We start from the raw sequence: 21,391 nt of genomic DNA, 5'->3' as shown, positions 1-21,391 counted from the left end.
GGAGCCTAGTCTCCCGGGGAGGTGGAAAAACGAGCTCGGCGGCTCCGGTGCCGAGAAATTCTGGCAGCCGCGGCCGGGAGGCCTGACGCCCAGGGCGGTGCTGGGCCCCGGGGGTTTGGCAGCTTCCCAGGCGGGGAGCAGGCTCAGCTCGCGGCGTCCCCCGACCCCCACCCTCGCCCTCATCCCCGGGGCCGCCGAAGGGGAGGGCGGGGCCGCTCGCCGCCGGAGACCCAGGGGCCCGGGTTCTCCGGTTACTGCTTCTAGTTCTCGGCGCGGGCGCCGCTCCGCTCCGGGGCAGGGCGGCCGGGTGCGCGGGCCCCGCGGCGCCGAGGACTGAGCTCGGAACTTTTGTCGGGCTCCGGGCGGGGGAACCCGGGGCGCGCGCGCCTCCTCCCGTGCGGCGGCCCCGCCCTCCTCCCCGCCCGTCCCCGCCCGCGCCCGCCCGCCGCGCCCGGAAAGCCCCAGCGGCTCCTCCCACCCCCGAGGGGGCTTTCTCCAGCCTCCAGTGACTTTAGTCTCCGAGCGCAGCCGCTCGGCGCTCGTTTCCGCCGGGCTGGAGCGCGCGGAGCCCCGCTCGTCTGCGGCCGCAGGGCACGAGGGGCGGTGACCCCGGCGCACGCCCCGCGCCCCAGTCTCCCGGCCCGCGCCCCGGCCGCCAGCATGGTGTTGCTGGCCGGGCCCGGGCCGGAGGGCGGCGGGGCGCGCCGCGTGTCCCCGCAGACGCCGTCCCCACCCCGGGACGCTCAGACCGGGGACGATCCTGCCGACTACGAGGAGTACGAGGACTTCTCGTGTCTGCCCGACACCCGCAGCATCGCCTCGGACGACTCCTTCTACCCTGTCGGAGGCGAGGAGGAATACGGCACCGCGAATGCGGAGAGCGTCCCAGAGGGCGTCCCGGAGGAGGCGACCCTCCTGCGCGCCGCCTGCGCCAACGACGTGGGGCTGCTGAGGGCGCTGGTGCGGCGGGGGCCGAGCGCCGAGGAGGTGCAGGAGACCGACCGCAACGGCCGGGTAAGTCGGCGTCCCCGCCGGCTTCGGATCCCCTCCGCCCTCCCCCCCGTTCCGCGTCGCCCTGGTCCAGGCTCTGTCCGGACCCGCGGTGACTGTGCCGCTGCCCAGCGCGCGTCTTCGTCGCCGGCTGGGCGTGCGGCGCTTGCGGAGCCCTGGGCGGCCCTGCGTCTCCCGGGCCGGGGTCCCGGTCTGGGCAGTGGCGAGGGTGGTTGGTGCGGAGCGTGGCCCGAGGTCACAGCGCCGCGGGAGACGCCGCTGGTCTCGAGTCTTCGCCGGCCGCCTCCCTCTCGGTTCCCGCCCCCGGAGTCCTCCTGTCCTAGAATTCCCCCCGCCCCCACCCCCGGGGGCCTGCGCTCCGATCCGGGTTGGAAACCCCTCGGGTCTCTAACAGCTGGGCCCCCTCCGGCCGTTATCTTCCTTGCCCGCGGGGACGACGTCCTATCCGGAACCCCAATTGCCTTCACCCCCCGCCTCCGCCGCTCAAGCTGCCCTTGCCCTTTCTCTTGCGCGCCCGGAACGCGGACGGGCTCCCCCGGGCCCCCGGGAGTCGGAGTTTCCTCCCGGACCGCCCGCCCCCCTCCCGCAGCCCCCAGCTCGGCCGCGCCCCGAGAGCGTGGTCTCCAACCTCGCCGCCCGCGTGGTCAGTGCCCCGAGCCGCGGCCGGTGGGGTCCCGGAGCAGGGCCTGGGGGCACGGCGGTGGGGGCGCAGACCCCCACCCGGTAGGGCAGCGAGGATGGCGGGCAGTGGAGGGAGGCACGAGGGATCCGTTAGTCTATGTCAGGACTCTGCAGGAAACATATAGAAAAGGGAAGAAAAAGTTGGCTTTCGAAGACTCAGAATGCCTGGCTCGCAGAACAACCCACCAGACACTCGGGGCGGGGGGACACACCGCAGAGGGACCCCAGCGGCCGAGCGCCCGTCCGTCTGTCTGGGTGGACAGCGGCAGCTGCTCCCCGGAGTGTCGCGGTCTCTGGGTCCCGTGGGATCCGCCGCCCCAGCCCCGCACGAAGGGGGAGTGCAGGTGCCTTTGGCTCCGGAACCGGTGGCTGACAGGACGTAGGTGGTTGAACTCGGGAACTCGGGGCCCCTGTGCCTTTCGTTGATCTCCGAGCGGGGTGGTGTGTCTCGGTCTGTGCTTTGGGCTGGGCTTAGTCATGTTGGAGCCTGCCAGGATCGCTTTCTGCTTCCACACTTTGGCGGCTCAACTTGACACAGCATTTGACAGTAGGGAAGGGACTTGTGCTCGGTGTCTGTGTCCCCGGGGCTGGCCCGGAGGCCTGGTGGTGGTAGGGCCCCCCCCTCCGTGCAGCCTCTTCTTGCCTCTGCCCTCGCGGTGGGGGTGCTGCTGGGGCTGTTTCTGCGCTCCGCTTTGGCTTTGCCAAGGTGAGTTTTCACATGCAGGTGTTGATAGAAAACCTCTCTGGCCCAAAGCAGGTAGTAAGGCCGGCTTTTAAGGAAACCCAGCAAAGATCAGGAAGAACAGGGTGAGGGGTGGGGTCTCCAGGAGGCTGGGATGGGCAGAGGGGGAGCAGCTTGGAGGCTCCGCTGGGCCTGCTTTAATGATGTTTCCTTTGGGGGAAAAAATTAAAAGTTTGGGGACTGCTGCATTCTAGCCATCTGAGAATGACATGAACAGATGGTGGCTAGGGGGGTTTCTGGGCTACTTTTGAAAGCCACTGAGGGTGTTAAACCCTCAGTTTAGGGTCTGGGGAGGGCAGTGGAACTGGATAGAACAGGTTCCAGCCTCTCTGCCTTGGTTTCCTACTTGAACCTCCCAGGGTCCTGAGCATGAAACCCCCTCATGCACGTGACACTGATAGAGCCCTCGTTAACCATCCCTTCCTGTTTTCTCGGCAGCCTCCTCCGGGCTCTGAAGAAACACGTCCTCCAGGATTTTTCCCCTCTGCCAGGCAAAGCTCCTTTTCTCTCTGCCTTTCCCCCTTGGTTGCAGAGTCTCTTTGTTGCTCTGTGTAGGGTCTCGTCCTCTCTGCTCCCCGCCAGATTATGCTGGAGAAATGGTACCTGGCTGGCAAAGGGAAGACTCCTGGGCTCTTGTGTCTTCCCACCAGAAGGAGCAAGTCCTGTGTTCTGTGCTTTGGTGGGGGCGGGGCGGAGGCCAGAGCTTCTCTTCTTCCAGTGGTTCCTAGATTCTGTTGGCCAAACAGCCTCCGTCTTCCTATAAAAACTGCAAATAAAATGTTGTAAAGGGCCAGTGCGCGACCTGTGGCAAATGGGGCCAAGTGTCATTGCGGACTTATTTCTTGCAGACCTGTTGTGTGCTAGGCAACAGTCAGGTACTGTAGGAGACTGGAGAGAAATCCAACAGTGCTTGCTTTTGAGAGTCGACCTTTTGTTTGAGGCGAGAACTCAGTAATAGTGTTCCAGGAAGACTGCTTAGAACCCGAGGCAGGGCCCCAGAAGGCAGTCTGGAGAGATGCAGAGCAAGTGTCTTCCAGTGCAGGGAGCTCTGACAGTCCTGGGAGCCTAGCAGGGAAAGACTTGAGGACTGTGGAGGGAGCACGTTCCGGTCAGCCGGCCGAGACAGCTGGATGGTGGCAGACTGTGCTACAGAGAGGAAGGTTTGCGGGGGCCACAGCTGGAGAGCTCCAGCCGGGGCTGGTGGCAAGAGGCCGGCCCAGAGGAGCTGGCTAAGAAACAGGAGATTGGGAAGTAGAACTGGTTTCCTCGTGACACTGTTCAACCTGGGGGCGGAAGTGTCCTCACTCACTGCCTTCAGGTCCTGTCTCAGGGGCACCTTCTTAGGGTGGGCTTTTGTCTTACCCCAGTCTAGCCTGCAGCACCTCCAGTGGGTAAACACATTCCACAGGTTCCAGGGATTGAGAGTGGTCATCTGAGAGAGTAGCTGACATTTGACCAAGATGTAGAGAAGATAATGCGGGGAAAGTGATCCATGTAGAGAGATCAGCAAGAGCAAAGGCCCTGAGGCATAAGCCCTTTGGGCCTGATTTATAAGCTTCTCACAATTAGAGATAGTCAAAACTTTACAGAAAGCCTTACCGAGAAGTCTGGTGGAGCAGAGCGGTACAGAGAAATCGGCAGGTGCAAAGGCCCTGAGGCATAAGCCCTTTGGGCCTGATTTATAAGCTTCTTACAATTAGGGATAGTCACAACGTTACAGAAAGCCTTAACGAGAAGTCTGGTGGAGCAGAGGGTACTTGCTCCATCAACAGAAAGTGCAGCTCACAGGCCCTACCCACAGCAAGCTTCCTACGAGAAAAATGTCTCTAAAGGCTTTGAAAGGATTTCTGGGTACATTTGTTAAACTAATCGTCTCCGGTCAGTTGAGAAGACAGTTCTGCCTGAGCTGACAGATGTTTCATCTGATTTGAGTAACTAAGGCTCCGATGTGTCTTGTTTAAGAAAATGTGTTCTTTCCTGGCCCTTGAGATGGGTGGGATCTTGGATGTGGCTCAGCATCCAGTTTTCTTCTAAAATATTTATTGCTCTAAAAGGATTGCATGATTTAATATGCAACATGTAAATATTTGTCAGACAGTTCTCAAAGTGTGCTCTGGCTGTCATTTAGATTTACGGTCATTTTGTTCCTTCTGACTTGGGGACCGTGAAAGCTGCCATGATTCTTTTTCTTAATTCTTCTCTTCCTATTATTATCTCCCGAGATTCACCTCGATGGCTGTGACAGCTCTGGAGACAGGACTGAAACCAAAAGGACGCATTTGTGCTGCTTGCACTGTTGTAGAAAGGCAGTTCGAATGTCAGACAGTTCTTGAACCAAACTAGGTCCAATTACACTAAATTTAAAATATCGCCCTCCTTTCTTGATGTCGTGGGTGGTTAAGTTCCAGGGGCTCTCCAGAGGCCCCGCCCCCGCAGGTGCTCTCTAGGCTCAGCCCAAGCCCACGCCACACACCCAGCTTGGGCGTGTCTCTCTTTACTTGTGGGGGGTGGCGCTTTATGTTTTATAGATTTGTAGCAGTGACCGTGACCTTTATCCTGACACAAGAAAAAAAAAATTGGTGTTTGGTTTTTGTTTTGGTTTTTTCGAATGCCGCAGGAGGACTGATAAACTTTGGAATCCCCTTTCCCTCTAAGGAGAAATCAGGTTGTTGGGAATCCACACCCAGCCAGCCCTTTGCCTTCCCCAGGCCTCGGGCTTCGTGCACTGTGTGTGCTTAGAATGGGGCTAGAAGTGATGATCGCAAGTGAATTCTGGTCTCCGTAGATCTGAGGGCCTTCAAGCCTGGGGAGCTTGTGGGCTGGGCGCTTGACTCTGCTACTTGGGGATGTGTGTTAGTGTGTTATTTCTGATGTGTGGGGGAGGGACGAGGAAGGGAGAATGAGCGGATTAGACGGGAGCCGGGGGTGGGGGGGTGTGGGGGGGTGGGGGGGGCGCGGGAGCGGAGAAGGCGGTCAATGGAAGCCCAAGCCGACAGGCCGACAGGCCGGGTGACAGATGTCTGTCTGCTTCTTCCTCCCCATGGACCATGCGTGGGGCGTGGGGGGCGGTGGGCGTAGGGGCATCCCTCTGGGCCCAGCAGCGGTAGAGAGGCCCATGCATTTTTTTTTTTAAAGGACTTAATTTTAAAAAAATATTTTATTTATTTATTTGACAGAGTAGGCACACAAGTAGGCAGAGAGGCAGGTAGGCATAGAGAAAGAGGGGGGAAGCAGGCTCCCTGCTGAGCAGAGAGCCCAATGCAGGCCTGATCCCAGGACCCTGAGATCATGAGCTGAGCCGAAGGCAGAGGCTTAACCCACTGAGCCACCCAGGTGCCCTAAAGTTCTTAATTTTTTAAGGACAGGTTGAGATTCACAGCGAAGTGGAGATCCTGGCTGGGCGGTCATTTGGCTGGAGTCGGCGGCTGGTGGCAGGACGGGGAAGGTCTTGTCTAGGGCTGACTCTGCCCCGATGGCTTCTCTTCTTCCAGCAGGCTGGCCTGGGCTTGTTCTCCAGGGAAGGGTACGGGTTTCAAGAGGTTCGTGGTCACTTCTGCTGACCAAAGTCACAAGGCCAAGCTCTGATATGCCCTCTTAAGGGGGAGTTTGCTTTTGTTCGTAAAAGGATATTATTCACCAAAAATGCTGAGCACTTACTTGTTTATTTTCAATTTAGTTTTATGAAGGAACATTTCAGGTGGGTGCCTGAGTAGAGGGTACCGAAAGCCTTTGCGTCCTGACCATCCAGCATCAGGAAGCCACCTGCTCCCGAAGGTCTGTTTTCATTTTCTCCGGAAAGGCTTTTTTTTTTTTTTTTTTTAAGATTTTATTTATTCATTTGACAGAGATCACAAGTAGGCAGAGAGGCAGGCAGAGAGAGTGAGAGGAGGAAGCAGGATCCCTGCTGAGCAGAGAGCCCGATGCGGGGCTCGATCCCAGGACTCTGGGATCATGACCTGAGTCAAAGGCAGAGGCTCAACCCACTGAGCCACTCAGGTGCCCCCGGAAAGGGTTTTTTTAATGCCGCTTTTTGTGTTTTTGTGGATGAAGATTTCAGAAATTTAAGAAGACCATTGCCATAGGATTTTAAAGATTTATTTATTTTAGAGGGATAGAGAGAGAGAGAGAGAGAGACAGAGCATGGAAGGGAGGGACAGAGGGAGAAAGAACACCCTTAAGCAGACGACCCCCTTGAACGGGGAGCCTGACCTGACCTGAGAAGTGGAAACAGACCAAGAGTTAGATGCCCAACTGACTGAGCCACCAGGTGCTCCCACTGTCAGGGGATTTTATTTTATTTTATTTTTTTAAAGATTTTATTTATTTATTTGACAGATAGAGATCACAAGAAGGCAGAGGCAGGCAGAGAGAGAGAGAGAAGGAGGCAAGCTCCCCACCTAGCAGAGAGCCCAATGTGGGGCTCGATCCCAGGACCCTGAGATCATGACCTGAGCCGAAGGCAGAGGCTTTAACCCACTGAGCCACCCAGGCGCCTGGTCTCCCACGTTTTTGTAGTAGAACAAAGTGAGGCTCAGAGGAGAGGGAATCTAGGGCGTCGGGAGAGCCGGGTGCTGCAGGGACCCCTGGCCAGCCCCTGCTGCTCCTTTGAACCCTGCTGGGCTTCTCCAAGGGGCTTCTGAGCTTTCTGCCCTCGCCTCCTCCCGTCTGTGCTCGAGAAATGGGGGAGTGGTTGGGTGATTTTGAGCATCTGATTTCTTTTCTATCCTGTGCTTGTTGTAAAGGAAAACTGAGGGAGAAGTGTTATAGAAATCAGGGTCTATGAACTCTTGGAATATCATTTATTCATCTGACATTTGTATCAATTTAATAGGCAAAGTATTATTCAAAGCGATTCTGCGTGGCAGCTTGGGGTACATGTGGCTGTGACCTAGGGAACGCTCCTCTAAGTGCTATTTAACTAATAGTAAATCACTGAAATCTAGGCGTTAGGTCAATAACTCTTTAAGGCTTATAGGATAATGCAGATTTTCTCTTCTTCCAATGTCCATTATGGTAACGTCTGTTTTTCTAGGGAAGTGTCCTATTTTTTTTCCAAGTTTTAAAGGTCACGAGTCTGAAGTTTCTGTAGAGTTCTCTTTTTAATATTTGTTGTCAACTGTCTTATATCCTGTTTTTCTATATTTTTGAGTTTGTGCTGTTTCTCTTTGGTGACAAATGCGGAAAATACCTATCCAGTCAGTCCTATCGGAGAGTCGACTTTTGCTGTGGATCTGCTTCTTTACTCTGTCGTCAATTTCTGCTTTTTTGAAAAATTATTTCTTACTTTGGGTTTATTCTACCTATAATTTTTCTCTTGAAGTATCAGTTTTGCCTTTCCCCCAGGTTTGGTACACAGTGTTTTCTTATTGTTCTGTTCTAATTTACCTTAGGATTTCTCTTCTCCTTTTTTTTTTGATCTAGAAATTATTTAGAATTACATGTAACCTTAAAAAAATGTATATTTTGAGCTTTATTATATAAATTTTTAAAACCTGATTCAGAGCCTATGGTCTCTCTGATACTTCTTTGAACTTTCTTGAGATTGGCCTTCTAGCCCATTATTGGGTCAGTAATTCTGAATTACAACCAAGCGAGTCAAACAGTTCCCATACGTAAGATAAAATGTAATTCCTTTTAATTAAAAGAAATAAGAAGGTTGTAGTTAAGTTCTTAAAATATGTGATCAAAGAAAATATGTTTGGGCGCCTGGGTGGCTCAGTGGGTTAAGCCGCTGCCTTCGGCTCAGGTCATGATCCCAGGGTCCTGGGTTCAAGCCCCACATCGGGCTCTCTGCTCAGCAGGGAGCCTGCTTCCTCCGCTCTCTCTCTGCCTGCCTCTCTGCCTGCTTGTGATCTCTGTCAAATAAATAATAAAAAAAAAAAAGTTTCATTCAAGATGATTGGGAAGTACTTTTTTTAGACAGCTTACTGGAATGCCAGTATAGGTGTGGTGTGTGCGTGTGTGCGTGTACGCGTGTGTGCGTGTGTTCTCAGGAGGTCAGATTTTAAGATGAAGTAGGCTGGTAAGAGTCCTTGATGTCATTCAGTGTGTGTGTACATAAAAGAGACTGTTTTCAAGCAGTGTTCTTACATTTGAAAGACCGTTGAAGGTGAATTTTACCTATTTCTCCCGAGTCAGAGAGAGGAGATAAAGGTAGGTGTGAAATCCCCAGTGACAGTCAGCTCGGCGGCCAGGTTGGATTGGAGCCGCGGGATGGAGAGCCATTTCCAAGTAACAGAAACAGATGTATGCTTCCCAGGGCGTATTTATGTCGGCTCTGAATAAGTTCAGTCCAAAGTAGGCAAAGTGATGGGATATGGAGTCAGGCATTTCTCTCCGGCTTCTGCTTCTGGGATTTAACTAACTCGTGGACTAGATACCACACCTGCCGAGCGAGGGCCATTCCAGCTGAGAGAGGCAGGGGCAGGAGGTGGGGAGGGGGCAGGAGCCGTGTTTTGGGGGGCTGCCTAGGACAGGCCGATGAGTGAATTTACCGTAGTCCGTTTTCTGAGACAAAGGAAGGTGCATGAAGTTGGTTTATACATAAGGAAGTGGGGGGAATTAGGCCGAGTGAAAAAAGTCCATCTCAAAAGAGTCGATGCTGGATGAGTCCATTGGTGTAACCTTCTTGGACTAAGGCAGTTGTAGCAACGAAGAACAGCTTATAGGTTGCTGGGGTAGGGTTTCAGGGAGAGGAGGAGGGGGTGCCCCTCTAACAGGGTATCAGGAGGGGCCTGTGGTGATGGCCAGCCCTGCGTCCGGACTGCGGTGGTCAACATGACATGTCTACACGACAGAGGACCCCTCGGCCCACCTACCACCCAGCAGCTCTGGACAGCAGCAATGCCGTTTTGTGGTGGCGCACTTGCCCCATAATCATGTAAGATGTAGACACTGGGGTGGAAAGCCAGAATGGAAAGCTTCCTGTGGGTCTGTGGCTATTCCAAAATCACAAGTGTGAAATGAAGGAAGGCAACTCTTAGAGATGGTTAAGATGGAAATACTTTATGTTTGTTTTACCACCATAAAACATTGGAAAATTAAATGAAGGCATGTGTTACCTTTTACCCGTAGCCTTACCACCATGAACAGATCGACTCTTAGAAACAAAAGCAGGATCAGACCTGGCTCATAGGTTGGGAATGGCACCTGCTGGGAATATGACATGCTTGAACCACTGTCATCACAGGAGAGCTTTTCCCAGGTTCGGGATCCCAGGCCCTACCCCAGACCTACGGGACCGCAGTCTGCACTTTTCACAGCTCTCAGGTGATTGGCACATACCCTTGTTTGAACAGCTCTGGAACTTTTCTTAGAAAACAAGTTTGGTGGCCCCAGCTGGCAGGCTTAGGCTGGTCACGTGATCCTGGACAAGTCACATGATCTTTTGCTCCTGGATGTATTCTACATCCCCAATCTATAAAATGCCCAGAGGCTCTGGGCCGAGTACATCAGTAACTTCTGTATTCAGCGTGCCACATCGTGGGTGCTCTGTAAGTGGAACTATTGTTTCCGTGACGAATTAATCTCAAGATAGTTTCGAGTCCTGCTGTTTGAATTTGAAGCAAGGGATAAGGTAGAAGCAAGAGAACGGTGTGTCTACTTGGTGATGACTTTTTTTTAAAAGATTTTATTTATTTATTTGACAGAGATCACAAGTAGGCAGAGAGGCAGGCAGAGAGCCTGAAGCAGGGCTCGATCCCAGGACCCTGGGATCACGACCTGAGCGGAAGGCAGAGGCTTAACCCACTGAGCCACCCAGGCGACCCTGCTTGGTGAGGACTCTTGTGACCACAAGAATTTGTTGAAATGGAAATACTTTATATTCAACGAAAGTGGCATTTTTGTCATGGGTGCAGATGATAGGGGTGGATGCCACCACATCCGGGTGCATCCTGGGAGCACTTTGGTGGAGCCCGAGTCTCCATCCCCGGGGAGGGGGGACAGATCGGAGCTCTGAGGCCGGGCGGAGCGAGGGCAGGACCTCGACTCAGGAGCAACGAGGAGGGAGAGCAGTTGGAGGAAGGGAAAGATGGCGCAGACGCCAGGCGTCAGGACAAGCCTTTTTCTTTCTTCAGTGTTTTCCTCGAGTCCAAGTTCACGCAGAGAATGCTGGAGTCAAAGCCCTGGCCTGTCCTGGGACGTCCCCCGGACGAACGCTGCTGTGATGTTCTGTCAACAAGCCCCGGTCGGTCGGGTCGCGGATCCCGGAGTTTCCTTACCTTTGTACTTGTGCTGGACCTCGTGGAGCCCGGTGTGCCCCAGGGCCTGGCCCTGCCCCCTCCTGTCGGGAGGGTCAGTCTGTACGGCTTCCAGACGCCGGGCATGGAGCCTACTTAAAAAACAAAGTAATGAATGGAAGCAGAAGGGACTGCAGTCATGTGCTGAAGACAGCGGCCGGGACTCAGCTCCTGGGTCGGATGGTCCGCGGAGGGAGTTCGGCCTTTTCTCTTTGTTCTTGGATCATGGGTGGGTTTCCAGGAAATGAAAGCCAGTTACTGCCGCTCCAGGCTACCCTGGACGCCGCCGGGGAGACGTGGAAGCCGGGTTAGAGCCGCGGAGTCCTGCCGTCGCTGGGGGGTGCGTCTCCCCTCGGACTGTCGTGCTTCACGGCCCAGGTCGCATCTGCTGCAGAAAGGGACATCGGAGGCACGGAGGAGTAGGGGAAGGAGCAGCTCTGGTGCATCTGGTCACCTGCGCGTCCTCCTTTGTCGAAGGGTGGGCTGGCACAGGCCACGTCTGAGGTCTCCAGGCTCATCCTTCATGCAGCGTGATGGGTGGAGAGGCCACTGTCCGCAGACACCTAATGGCCCTAGAGGGTTATCAGCTCCCTCTGTTCTGCCCAGGTTTTCCCATGGTGGCACTGAAAATCCTGCATCCTGGGAAACCCCTGGGCCCCTGGCAGACTGAGATGGTCGCTCTCCCTACCTGGGAAGAATGCACTCGTGGATCGGGGCCACTTACCAGGTGTCGCGGAAGAGGAGCCGAGAAGTCTGCTGGACCACAGATTTCCTCCTTCGGCAGTACCCGGAATTCTTCCTTTGGAGGAAAGCTGTGGTTTTAATTTATATTTTGGGGGCGGCAGGGATTGCCACTGGGAAGGCAGCATGTGCCTAAATTTAGTCACCTAGACTTGTTTTGTTTTAAACAAGCTCTGTGCCCAGCGTGGGGCTTGAACCCGTGACCCCCGTTGCATGCTCCACTGCCTGAGCCAGCCAGGTGCCCCTAGACTGGGTTATTTTTTAAATTTTTTATTCTTTTTTAAGTCATACCAGAGATCTGTCACCCAGATGGGACACATGGCAGGTGTGTCTTCTTTTTTTTTTTTTTTTTTTTAAGATTTTATTTATTTATCAGAGAGAGAGGGGAGAGAGCGAGCACAGGCGACAGAATGGCAGGCAGAGGCAGAGGGAGAAGCAGGCTCCCTGCCGAGCAAGGAGCCCGATGTGGGACTCCATCCCAGGACGCTGGGATCATGACCTGAGCCGAAGGCACCTGCTTAACCAACTGAGCCACCCAGGCGTCCCGGCAGGTGTGTCTTCTTGAGGGTACTTTTGGGAGGCAGGGGAGAGCCTGGGCCTCGGGGAGGTCCTGGAGAGGAGGGTTGAATCTCCATGGCCTTGTGTGAAAAGGAATAAATACATTTCTCTAAAAAATTCAGTTACTTAAAATGTGCCGTGAACTCCCTGGTGAATTTGAAATTTTCTTTGGTGTAAACATTTAAATCCATTGGTTTTAGAATGAGGTACAAGTGTATTGAGTTATTAAAAAAAAAAAAAGCAAACCCCTATCTTCTTTGTTAAAAGCAATATCTTACAGTGATTCTGCTAATAATTTTATCAGCTCCCCAAATACTTAGGATGCTGCTAACGTATTTTGAAAGGTTCCCTAATGTTACTTCAGTGCAAGGGCCCTTTGAATCTAACTCAAAAATTCACGTCAACCATTTGTTTGCATCTCACAGTTTCCATCTACCTATTTGCAAATGGCTTGATTTGGACACAGGAGTTTTAGCAAATGCATAGAGACTGTTTCCTTATCAGTAACGTGCTTACTTTAGAAAAAAGTCTCCAGAGAAATGGAAAAAGCTCATTTTTCAAAGAAATGGTTATACCCCAATGTTTGCTGTTAAAACATGCTGGACTCCTATTTGAACTCCTGTGACGGAACACCGTGGACCGTGTGACCTCCACACACCAGCATCCCCTGCTCGCGGTGCTGGAGGCTGGAAGTCCAAGATGAGGCGCCGGTGGGATGGGCGCCCGGTGGGCTCCTGCTTCCTGGCTCTGCTGGCTCAGGGCGGGCGGTCTTCTCACTTGTTCTCACGTGGGAGAAGGGGCAGGCGCTCTCTGGCATGAATTTTATGGGGACACTCATCAAGGGGCTCCACCCTCCTGATCTAATCACACCCCGAAGATTTCCTAATACATGAAATCCCTGAAGAATTTTAAAAAATGCATTTAAAATATTTTTCCCCCTTGCAGGAGAGCTTGGTTATTTGTGTAATATGTGGCTACAGCCGCACCTGCCTGGCTTCCACTCCAAAAAAGCCTGGGATGTTCTCCTGGAGAACGGATGGGTTCACATCTAGATGATCGCCATCTCTGAAAGGATAGGATTCTGTAATTTGGTGATTGAAAAAAAAAATGTTTACATGAGTAAAAATTAAATAATGATGTTGTCCCAGAATGTCCAGGAATAGAAAAAATTTTTTTAAATGAAAGCTAGTTGAAGCCTTGAAAGTTGTAAGTGATGGGAAATCCCCCAAATGCGGACTAAAAGGAAGTCCTCTGAAGGGGAGAGTGAGGAAAAGAGAACATTCTAGCAACAGCTGCATCGATACGTAGCTCACGCATTATGCAATTCTCCCCCGTAGAGCTGACAGTTTGGTGGTTTGGGGGACGTTCACAGACGTATGCAGACGTCACCTGGGAGAGAAAGCTTGTACCCGCCGAGCTGTGACCGTCTGCCCAACCCACCCTTCCAGCCCTAGGCAACCACTCGCTTACAGTATTTATAACAGGATGTTCATGAAAGAACTAGATCCTTGTCACTTTGTGACTGCATCTCTTGACCTTTTGCCCCATAAAGGAGTACAACATTCATTTCACCACAGGAAGTGCCCCGTGCAAGATGTGCGAGACGGGTGACAGGTGCAGGCTCTACCTTTAAGTGTCTTACGGTCAATTTCCTATGACTTACAATGTATGGTAGGAGTTCAGGTTTTCACACAAGTGTGCCAAGCCCTGCATGTGGCCCATTTCACAGGGAGCATCAAGCCCAACTGACCCCTTGGTCATCCCTCCTTGGTCTTGCTGACCTGTCACCAAGGTCTGCAAAGTGTGGCCGCAGCCCAGCAGCGTCAGTGGCATCTGGGGACTCACTCCACACTGCCTGAATCCGAAATTCTGGGGGTGGAGTCGCCCTGTGTTCCACCACCCGCCAGGGGACCCCGACTCACTCCTGAGAACCACTGTGGCGGCGCGGACCTCTCTGGTCAGTTTCGGTTCCTCCGGGGCGGGTCCCTCTCCTGCCGCAGCGTGTCTCGGGCTCTACTTTGGAGAGAAGAGGGAGTTGGCTTTTGTCAAGTGTGTCCGGCCCCTTCCCCCTTTCTTGCTCCTGCCTCAGGGATAGCTGTGAGGCTGGCTGGGCTGGTTTTGCCCTTGACTGGTCTGGGGCCAGGGGGCCAGGGGAAGTGGCTCAGTAAAGGCCAAGGACACTCTGACGCACAGCCTCCGCCCCTCCCCTCTGGGCACAGAGCCCCCCACCCCTGGGCCCGGAGCCCCTCCCCGAGTGGATTTGGACCCTCCCCCCAGCCCCCTCCGGCTCTTGCTCATTGCTGCCGGCGTGGCCTCTCCCATCTTGCCCTCTCTGCTGCTCTTTCTCTCCTTGTTACGTCATATTTGGAACCCTCCTCATCAACAAGGGGATAAAATCCCAAAGCAAACAAGTCCCAGACTCACTTGCCAGTGGGTTGGGTCTGACAGTGTCCTGGAGCCCTGTTTCCCAAGGCCGGAGGCATGTAGGGCGGACAGTTTTGTAGCCGGCTCCCAGGGCCCTTCCAAGGCCGTGGGGGCTGTTCTGCCCGCCCCCGTGCCCCCCCCCCCAACTCCCACCTTTGGCTTTGCAGCTCTCCCTCTGGCTCTGTTTTCCGTTTTCGTGAAAACATCCATTCCGAGGGCCACTCCCATCCCCTGGAGCTCTTATTTCTTTACCCCCAGCCACCCACAGAAACTGCCCCGCCCTCCCCAGCATTTTGGGCTCTGTTGTCCGAGTTGGGAAATGACCTCGCTCCCGGGAGGAAGGTGGGGATGGCAGGCCTGGGCCAGGTGCAGAGCGACACACAGCTCTGCTGGGTTTCAGAGCCCCCCATATTAGCCATCTGCTGCACGAGTCTGACAGTGGCCTGACCTTGGGAACCCCCAGATGCCTTGAGCCCCCAAGAAGGGCTCTGCAGCGGGCATCATCCACACTGAGGCCACCTCCTTGGACCCCATGGATCTCTTTTAAAGATTTTATTTATTAGACAGACAGAGATCACAAGCAGGCAGAGAGGCAGGCAGAGAGAGAGAGGGAAGCAGGCTCCCTGCTGAGCAGAGAGCCCAATGCAGGGCTCGATCCCAGGACCCTGAAATCATGACCAGAGCCGAAGGCAGAGGCTTTAACCCACTGAGCCATCCAGGCGCCCCGACCCCATGGGTTTCTTGTCCAGTGCTCACTTCCTGGTCTCACGTGGACTTATACTGATTTCCTTTTTGTTTTGGCCCATTTCTTGAGCTTCTTTCCATGGGTTTGTCTCTCTACTCCCTGGGGTGGTGATTTTTATGCATTAACTGGATGAGGCCATTAGCACCAAGTTACTTAATCGCACACCAGTCTCTGTGAACCGTGAAGGTACTTCGTGGATGTGGTTACCAGCTGCAGTGACTCAACGTTAAGGGGATGACCACCGGGAATGTGGGTGGGCTGAGTTCAATCAGTTGAAGGCCTTCAAAACGAAAACTTGACCCTTTTCCTGGAGCAGGAGGAATTCTGCCTCAAGACAAGCATCAGCTCCTGCCTGAGTTTCCAGCTTCCCAGCTCCCATGCTTGTATGATGGGCTCCTTAAAATACATCTCTGTGTGTCTGTATCCCCTGCTGGTTCTCTCTGGAGAGCCCTGACTCACACATCGCCTTAGGAGTACTGCCGCCCGGTAGAGCCCCCTCCAGGCTTGTTCTGCTGACGCCAGCTCTCAGCCCTGGACAGCTCTCCCAAGAGTCACACTTGCATTGAGATCATCTGCAGGATGTTCCTGTGCCAGCCCTCGCCCAGCATCTCGTTGACATGTCTGAAACACAGTGCGTCACCGCCCTCCAGCTTTTGGCATTGTTGCTGCTTCCTCCGGGGCTGCTTTCGTGGGTGGGCACCCTGTGCAGTACCCAGGGCCTCGTGCTTCCGAAGGCCCCCTGTTGGGTGTCAGGCTTTGCTGTGGCTGTCTGGAAAGTCTTAATGATTCGGACCCAGGGCCCAGGATTTTCATTTTGCATGCAGGCTGCGAATTCCAGAGCCGGCTCTGGATGTCGCCATGGGGCTAGGTGCCCCTGGTTGTAACCCTGCAGGCAGCCTTCCTCATCTCCTGCATCTAGTCCCTTTCTAAGTAGTGGACAGTCCCGTGCTGGTCTCCTACTTTCCTTTGGGGTCACACTGCTGTATTCCGGGGCTTTGCGACATCCCCCAGAGACAGATGCTGGACTTCCTCTCTGGTCCCCCCACGTCCCCCTCGGCTCCCTACCCCTGCGGCATCTTGCCACTTTCCACTCTCTTCTGCCACCGCGTCCCAATTTGTGTCCATACATGCCGCTTTTTGTATAGTAGCAGCATTTCCGAAGCTCTCCCTTCAAGTTCTCCTACTAGAAGGCTCCAAATGCCTGATTTTCTCCTATTTCCCGTTGCGTCAGTAAGGTGACCGAAAGGGGGTGACTTGCCGTCCCTCCCAGCGCTGGCCGATCCTTATTGTCCCTGGACGCCCTGCCTTCTCCTCCCTTTATAGCAGGGCGGTCGCAGGTGGCCCCTTTGCTGGGATCTTCCTTCCGTGCCTCCTCCCGGGGCGGCTTCTCTCTGGGTTCTCAGCACGGTTTGCAGCTCGTTTGTAGAACGGTTTTCTCTCTCGGCGTGCTGGGCTCCGTGAGGGGGAGTGTCAGTGCCTGTGTCTTCCAGTGTATGTCCTCTTTAGCCCGGCAGAGGTTGGCGCCCATAGTAGGTGGTTTGTATCTGCCTCTGGAATAAGACTGGGGAACCGTGTCTAGTTGTCCGTTCTATACCTTGATTCTGAAATGCGTACAACTACAGTTTTAGGTCATACGCTCCAGTTTTTAATCAGCTTGGAGGCGATTTTTGTGGATGGTTTAAGATAAGGACCGATGTCATTTTTTCGCGTGTGGATATCCAGTTTCCTCGGTATCATTTAACGAAGAGACTGTCTTTTCCCCTTTGTGTGTGTTGTTGGTGCCCTTGTTGAAAATCAGTCGACTCCCCATGCTTGAATTTTTTTTTTTTTTTTGGCTCTGTTCTCTCTCTCGATCTGGGCGTCTGTTTTGTGCTGAAACATACTGTTTGCATTACTATTGCTTTGTAATATCATTTGAAACCAGGGAGTGTGATGCCTTCAGTGTTGTCTTCTTTCTCAGGGCTGCTTCTGGGGTCTTTTGTGGTTCTATACAAAATTGAGAATTTTTTTTTTCTGTTTCTGTTAAAAATGCTGTTGGAATAGGGATTGCGCTGAATCTGGATATTGCTTTGGGTAGTGAGAATATTTTAATGACATGAATCCATGAACACAGGATATCTTTCTGTTTCTTTATAGTTTCTTTCATCCGTGTTTTATAGTTCTCAACATACAGACCTTTCACTTCCTTGGTTAAAATTATTCTGATGCATTTTATTCTTTCTGATGCTATCGTAAGTGCGATTGTTTTCTTAATTAGGCTGAAGAAGTGTGACTCATCTTTGCACGTTGATTTTGTATCTGGCAACCTTACCAAACTCATTTATTAGTTCTAACCATTTTTTATGGTGGAGTTTTTAGGGCTTTCTATGTATAGGATTATGTCATCTGCAGAAATCATCATCTTTTTCTTTCTTATTTGGATGCATTTTATTTCTTTTTCTAGTCTGATTGCTCTTGCTACTATTTCCAGGACTGTGTCAAGTAGAAACGGTGAGAGCGGGCATCCTTGTCTGGTTCCTGACCTTAGAGGAAAGCTTCCAGTTTTCCCCCTTCGATGAGGATGTTACCTGTGGGCTTTTCACAAATGGTCTCAAGTATGTCAGGGCTTCTCTGCCTTCCCCAAGGCCAACAGACGTGGCCTTACTGACAGCTGGGCCCAAGTAGTACTTTGTTGTGGGGATTGTCTGGTGCCCTACCTGATGCTGAGTGGCGTCCCTGCCCTCCGCCCACTACCTACCAGTAGGAAGCTTCTCCTCCCCTCTGTAGTTGTGACAACCGGAAATGTCCCCAGACATTGACAAATGTTCTTTCAGGGAACAGAGTCACTCCCCAGCGGACGATCTCTGAGATAGAGAGTAAGGTGAGTATGCAGGTGCCTTACTGTACATGGAGAAGTTCCTGAGGTCGTGCAAGAATCTATAGTATTTGGCACACCTGGTTGCTCTCTTCTGCCTCTTACTCACCAAACGTCTTGTCCGGTGTTTTTAAACTTCACACGGCTTCATTGGAAAATCGTGTTTCCCGGCTCCTGCGAGCTGCTCCTCATCCATCAAACGAGGAGAGCCCGTCGCGGCCGCCCTCAGCCCTGTAAACACTTCTTCGTTTCTCCGCCGGAGTGTCTGCGGTTGTGCGACACCTGCCGTTACACTTCATTTTCCTCTCGGAAAATACTCATAATAGGACAAGTTGTGCTCTTAAAACTGTGATATGAGGAGACGAGTGGCAAGAGGCATGACGCATCCCCTTAAATTTCACAGAGTTTGCCTTTCGTGATGATCTGTCCGGGGCTGGGAGGAGGTCTGGAAGCGGCCGCCACATGCTCGTGGAAGCTTCATTGATGATGAAGCTTCCGAGGAGCCCGAGATGACCCATTTCATGCCTGGCAAGACTTCGCGATGTGCATTCTGTCAAGTAAATTGCACGTTTGGTTTTGATTTCAGGGGGTTTTTATTAACTAATGACACTTGGAGCAAACACTGGGCTGCAGTTCATCCTTTAAAAAAAGAAAACTATAAAGACTATTTGCATGAAATAGGCTTCTTGATATCGGTTCTTGAGTTTTGAGGTGACCTTCTTTTCATGTTAATGGATTCGTTGATTTAGCAAATATTTATCGAACAGGCTGCAGTCGGCCCTGTTCTGGGGACTGGAGGACGGAACACAGAAGACTGAAATCCTTACTCAGACGGAGCTCCCGTACTTTGGGGAAGAGAAACAGTACACAAGACCATCACAAAAAAGGCATAAAAACCTTAGCATGGGGTGGGTGCTGAGGAGAAATGGGAAAGCAAGCAGGGTGTGAGTGCACACGTCCAGAACTTGCCCTCCGCGCGGAGGAGAGAACCTTTAAGTAAAGCCAGGGAAGAAGTGAAAGTCTTGCGGTGCTGCTGTCTAGGGAAGAGCAGCCGCAAGAACAAAGGGCTGTGAGGTGGGAACACCTGGAATGTTCTGGAACAGCCAAGAGGCCAGAAGGGCAAGAGCAGAATGAAATGGCGGGGGGGCTGGCAGGAGAGGTCAGAAGGGACTGGTGAGCTCCCTTAACGAGAGAAGGCCATCCTTGGGCAACCAGAGTTCGAGGGGCAAGAGAAGGAGACCCAGCTGGACTCAGAAGTGAGTTTGAGTCAGGTCCTGTGAGGCTCTTGCCTTCAGCACTGCTTGTGCTGAGCGCGTCTCTTCCATCACACTTGGCGGGATCAGCGTCTTTCCAAAAGTCCTGTGACAAAATCACGCATTCCCCGGAGGCATATTGGGTTGGCAGCCACGGTCCCCAGACGTGGTCCTTGGTTTCCAGATCTGTCTCTGGGCTGCGCACTGATAGCCCGAAACTTCCAACTCTTTCGGTCTGACTTCAAGCCTGGGAGGTCATTTCCCTCTGACGCAGGAAGTTCAAAACTGGGGTGGTGTGGGTCTGTGGCGCGCCAGGCTTTCCTCTCGGGGCAGGAGACCCCGAGAGAACCCCGAGACCTGGAATGCCCTTCTGGGGTGCTTGTGGCTTCCTCTGTCAGTCCTCACGGCTGCTTTCTTCCTTCTAGCGCTCATACAGTTCCTAACAACCTTTAGGCCCACAGAATGGTTCTCATCCTCCGTTTTTTTGCTCATGATCTTGACATGTAATTTAGGAACTTGCTGTAGGTCTTCTAATGCCAGAGCAGTTGCAGATGGGGAAAGATTTTTCTAGAGCAAGTGTGGGCCTTTTGCAATACATTTAGGTTGACCAAGAACTTACTCATGTGCTTCCTGGCTCAGCAGCAGTTATGTGCTCAGAGATTGGGAGGCTCTTTTGCTGAATTTCAAGGTGCAGTCAAGTTGGAGAACATGAAGTCTTCATGGTGGCAGAATATTTCTAATTTTATGGATTCGTGAAGATCCTCCTGAAGAGTTTGACTTTCCCTGTGAATGATCACACTACCCTCCGATCTTCACTCCTTTACTCTGATATATTAACAGTAATATCTGTTAGATTCTTTTTTCTGTTTCCAGTATAAATATTTCGGGGTGGAAAATGAAAACAAAACAAGAAAGGGCCAAAAAAAAAAAAACCAAAACAAAACAAGAAAGGGCCAACTACAAAGAAGAAAATATAAATAATTACCACTGGTACCCGGAGATAATGAAGTTAATGTTTGACACGAACTGTTTATCTGTCTGTTTATCTATCCCTCGAAAGTTTGTCCTATAAATACAGTTTTGGATCCTGCTTCTACATATACTCTGAGCTCATTTCCGTTGAATGAACTTTATAGAGTTTTGATTTTTAAAAATTTTTTGAATTAATTTTTGAAAGATTTAATTTATTTATTTGACAGACAGAGATCACAAGCAAGTAGAGAGGCAGGCAGAGAGAGAGGGAACCAGGTTCCCTGCTGAGCAGAGAGCCCGATGCGGGGCTCGATCCCAGGACCCTAGGATCATGACCTGAGCCGAAGGCAGAGGCTTAACCCACTAAGCCACCCAGGCGCCCCTGGAATCTTGATTTTTAAAAGTGATTCCTGCATACATCGTTGTTTATTTAATCATCTGTTGGGCATTTTCGTTGTTTCTGAAATTCTGCTGTTTATAATCATGCTCCGATGAGTGGATGTCTTAGTGTATCTTTTACTGGCACTCAGAGCATTGCTTTTTAGGTCACATTTTAGGAGGTGTATTATAGAGTTTAAGATAAGCCTGAGCCTTTGAAAGGCCGTCTGCCTTTCTAGGAAGAACTGATTCCTCCTTCCACCAGCAGGGTTATTACGAAATGGCCTGTTTCGCTGGATCCTTGCGACGCTGCACATTGATTATTCAAAATATCGAAATGGGTTTGTTGGTCTTTGAAAGATTCAAGTCTTGCATTTTTATTGTAAAATATTCAGCTAACATAGAAAGGCAAAATGCCAAAGATGAAACTCTCTGATCTAGAGATAATTAAATGTTTCAGGTGTGACTTCACAGTCATTTAATATAATATGGTAGATTACATGTACCATATTTTTTCCTTAGCAACTTATTGAGGACATCTTTCCATGCCAGCAAGCACATGTCATTATTTTTAATTGCTGCAATATATTCTATTTTCTGTGCATTTTCATTTATTTAGTTTAGGACTTCCTGGTGGACATCCTGGAGATGATTTCTAGTTTGTCCCTTAGAGCAATGCAGCAGTTTATAAATACATTTCCATAGATCTATATATCTATATCTGATTTTAAGGAAATTGATAGGTCATTGATAGGTCTTGAGTTTGGATGCACATGGTGGGTCCTGTTATTT

At 51.9% G+C, this 21,391-nt stretch overlaps 1 protein-coding gene and 1 long non-coding RNA gene across 2 annotated transcripts in view; both read left to right on the top strand.

Moving 5' to 3' along the window:
* The first annotated feature begins 478 nt into the window (after positions 1-478).
* ANKRD33B (ankyrin repeat domain 33B) overlaps positions 479-21,391 on the top strand; it is a 73,516-nt gene continuing 52,603 nt past the window's right edge. Inside the window, exon 1 of the mRNA XM_032337750.1 lies at positions 479-1,014. Within this exon, the coding sequence (XP_032193641.1) occupies positions 661-1,014 (354 nt within the window). The 5' untranslated portion in view covers positions 479-660. The remainder of the gene's footprint in view (positions 1,015-21,391) is intronic.
* On the top strand, positions 5,740-10,823 carry LOC116587074. The gene is made up of 3 exons (XR_004284296.1): positions 5,740-6,208; positions 9,509-9,703; positions 10,513-10,823. It is a non-coding gene; the product is annotated as an uncharacterized LOC116587074 (long non-coding RNA).

This window comes from Mustela erminea, chromosome 3, assembly GCF_009829155.1.
Source record: "Mustela erminea isolate mMusErm1 chromosome 3, mMusErm1.Pri, whole genome shotgun sequence".
NCBI lineage: Eukaryota > Metazoa > Chordata > Mammalia > Carnivora > Mustelidae > Mustela > Mustela erminea.
This window is presented reverse-complemented; position numbering and strand designations above follow the sequence as displayed.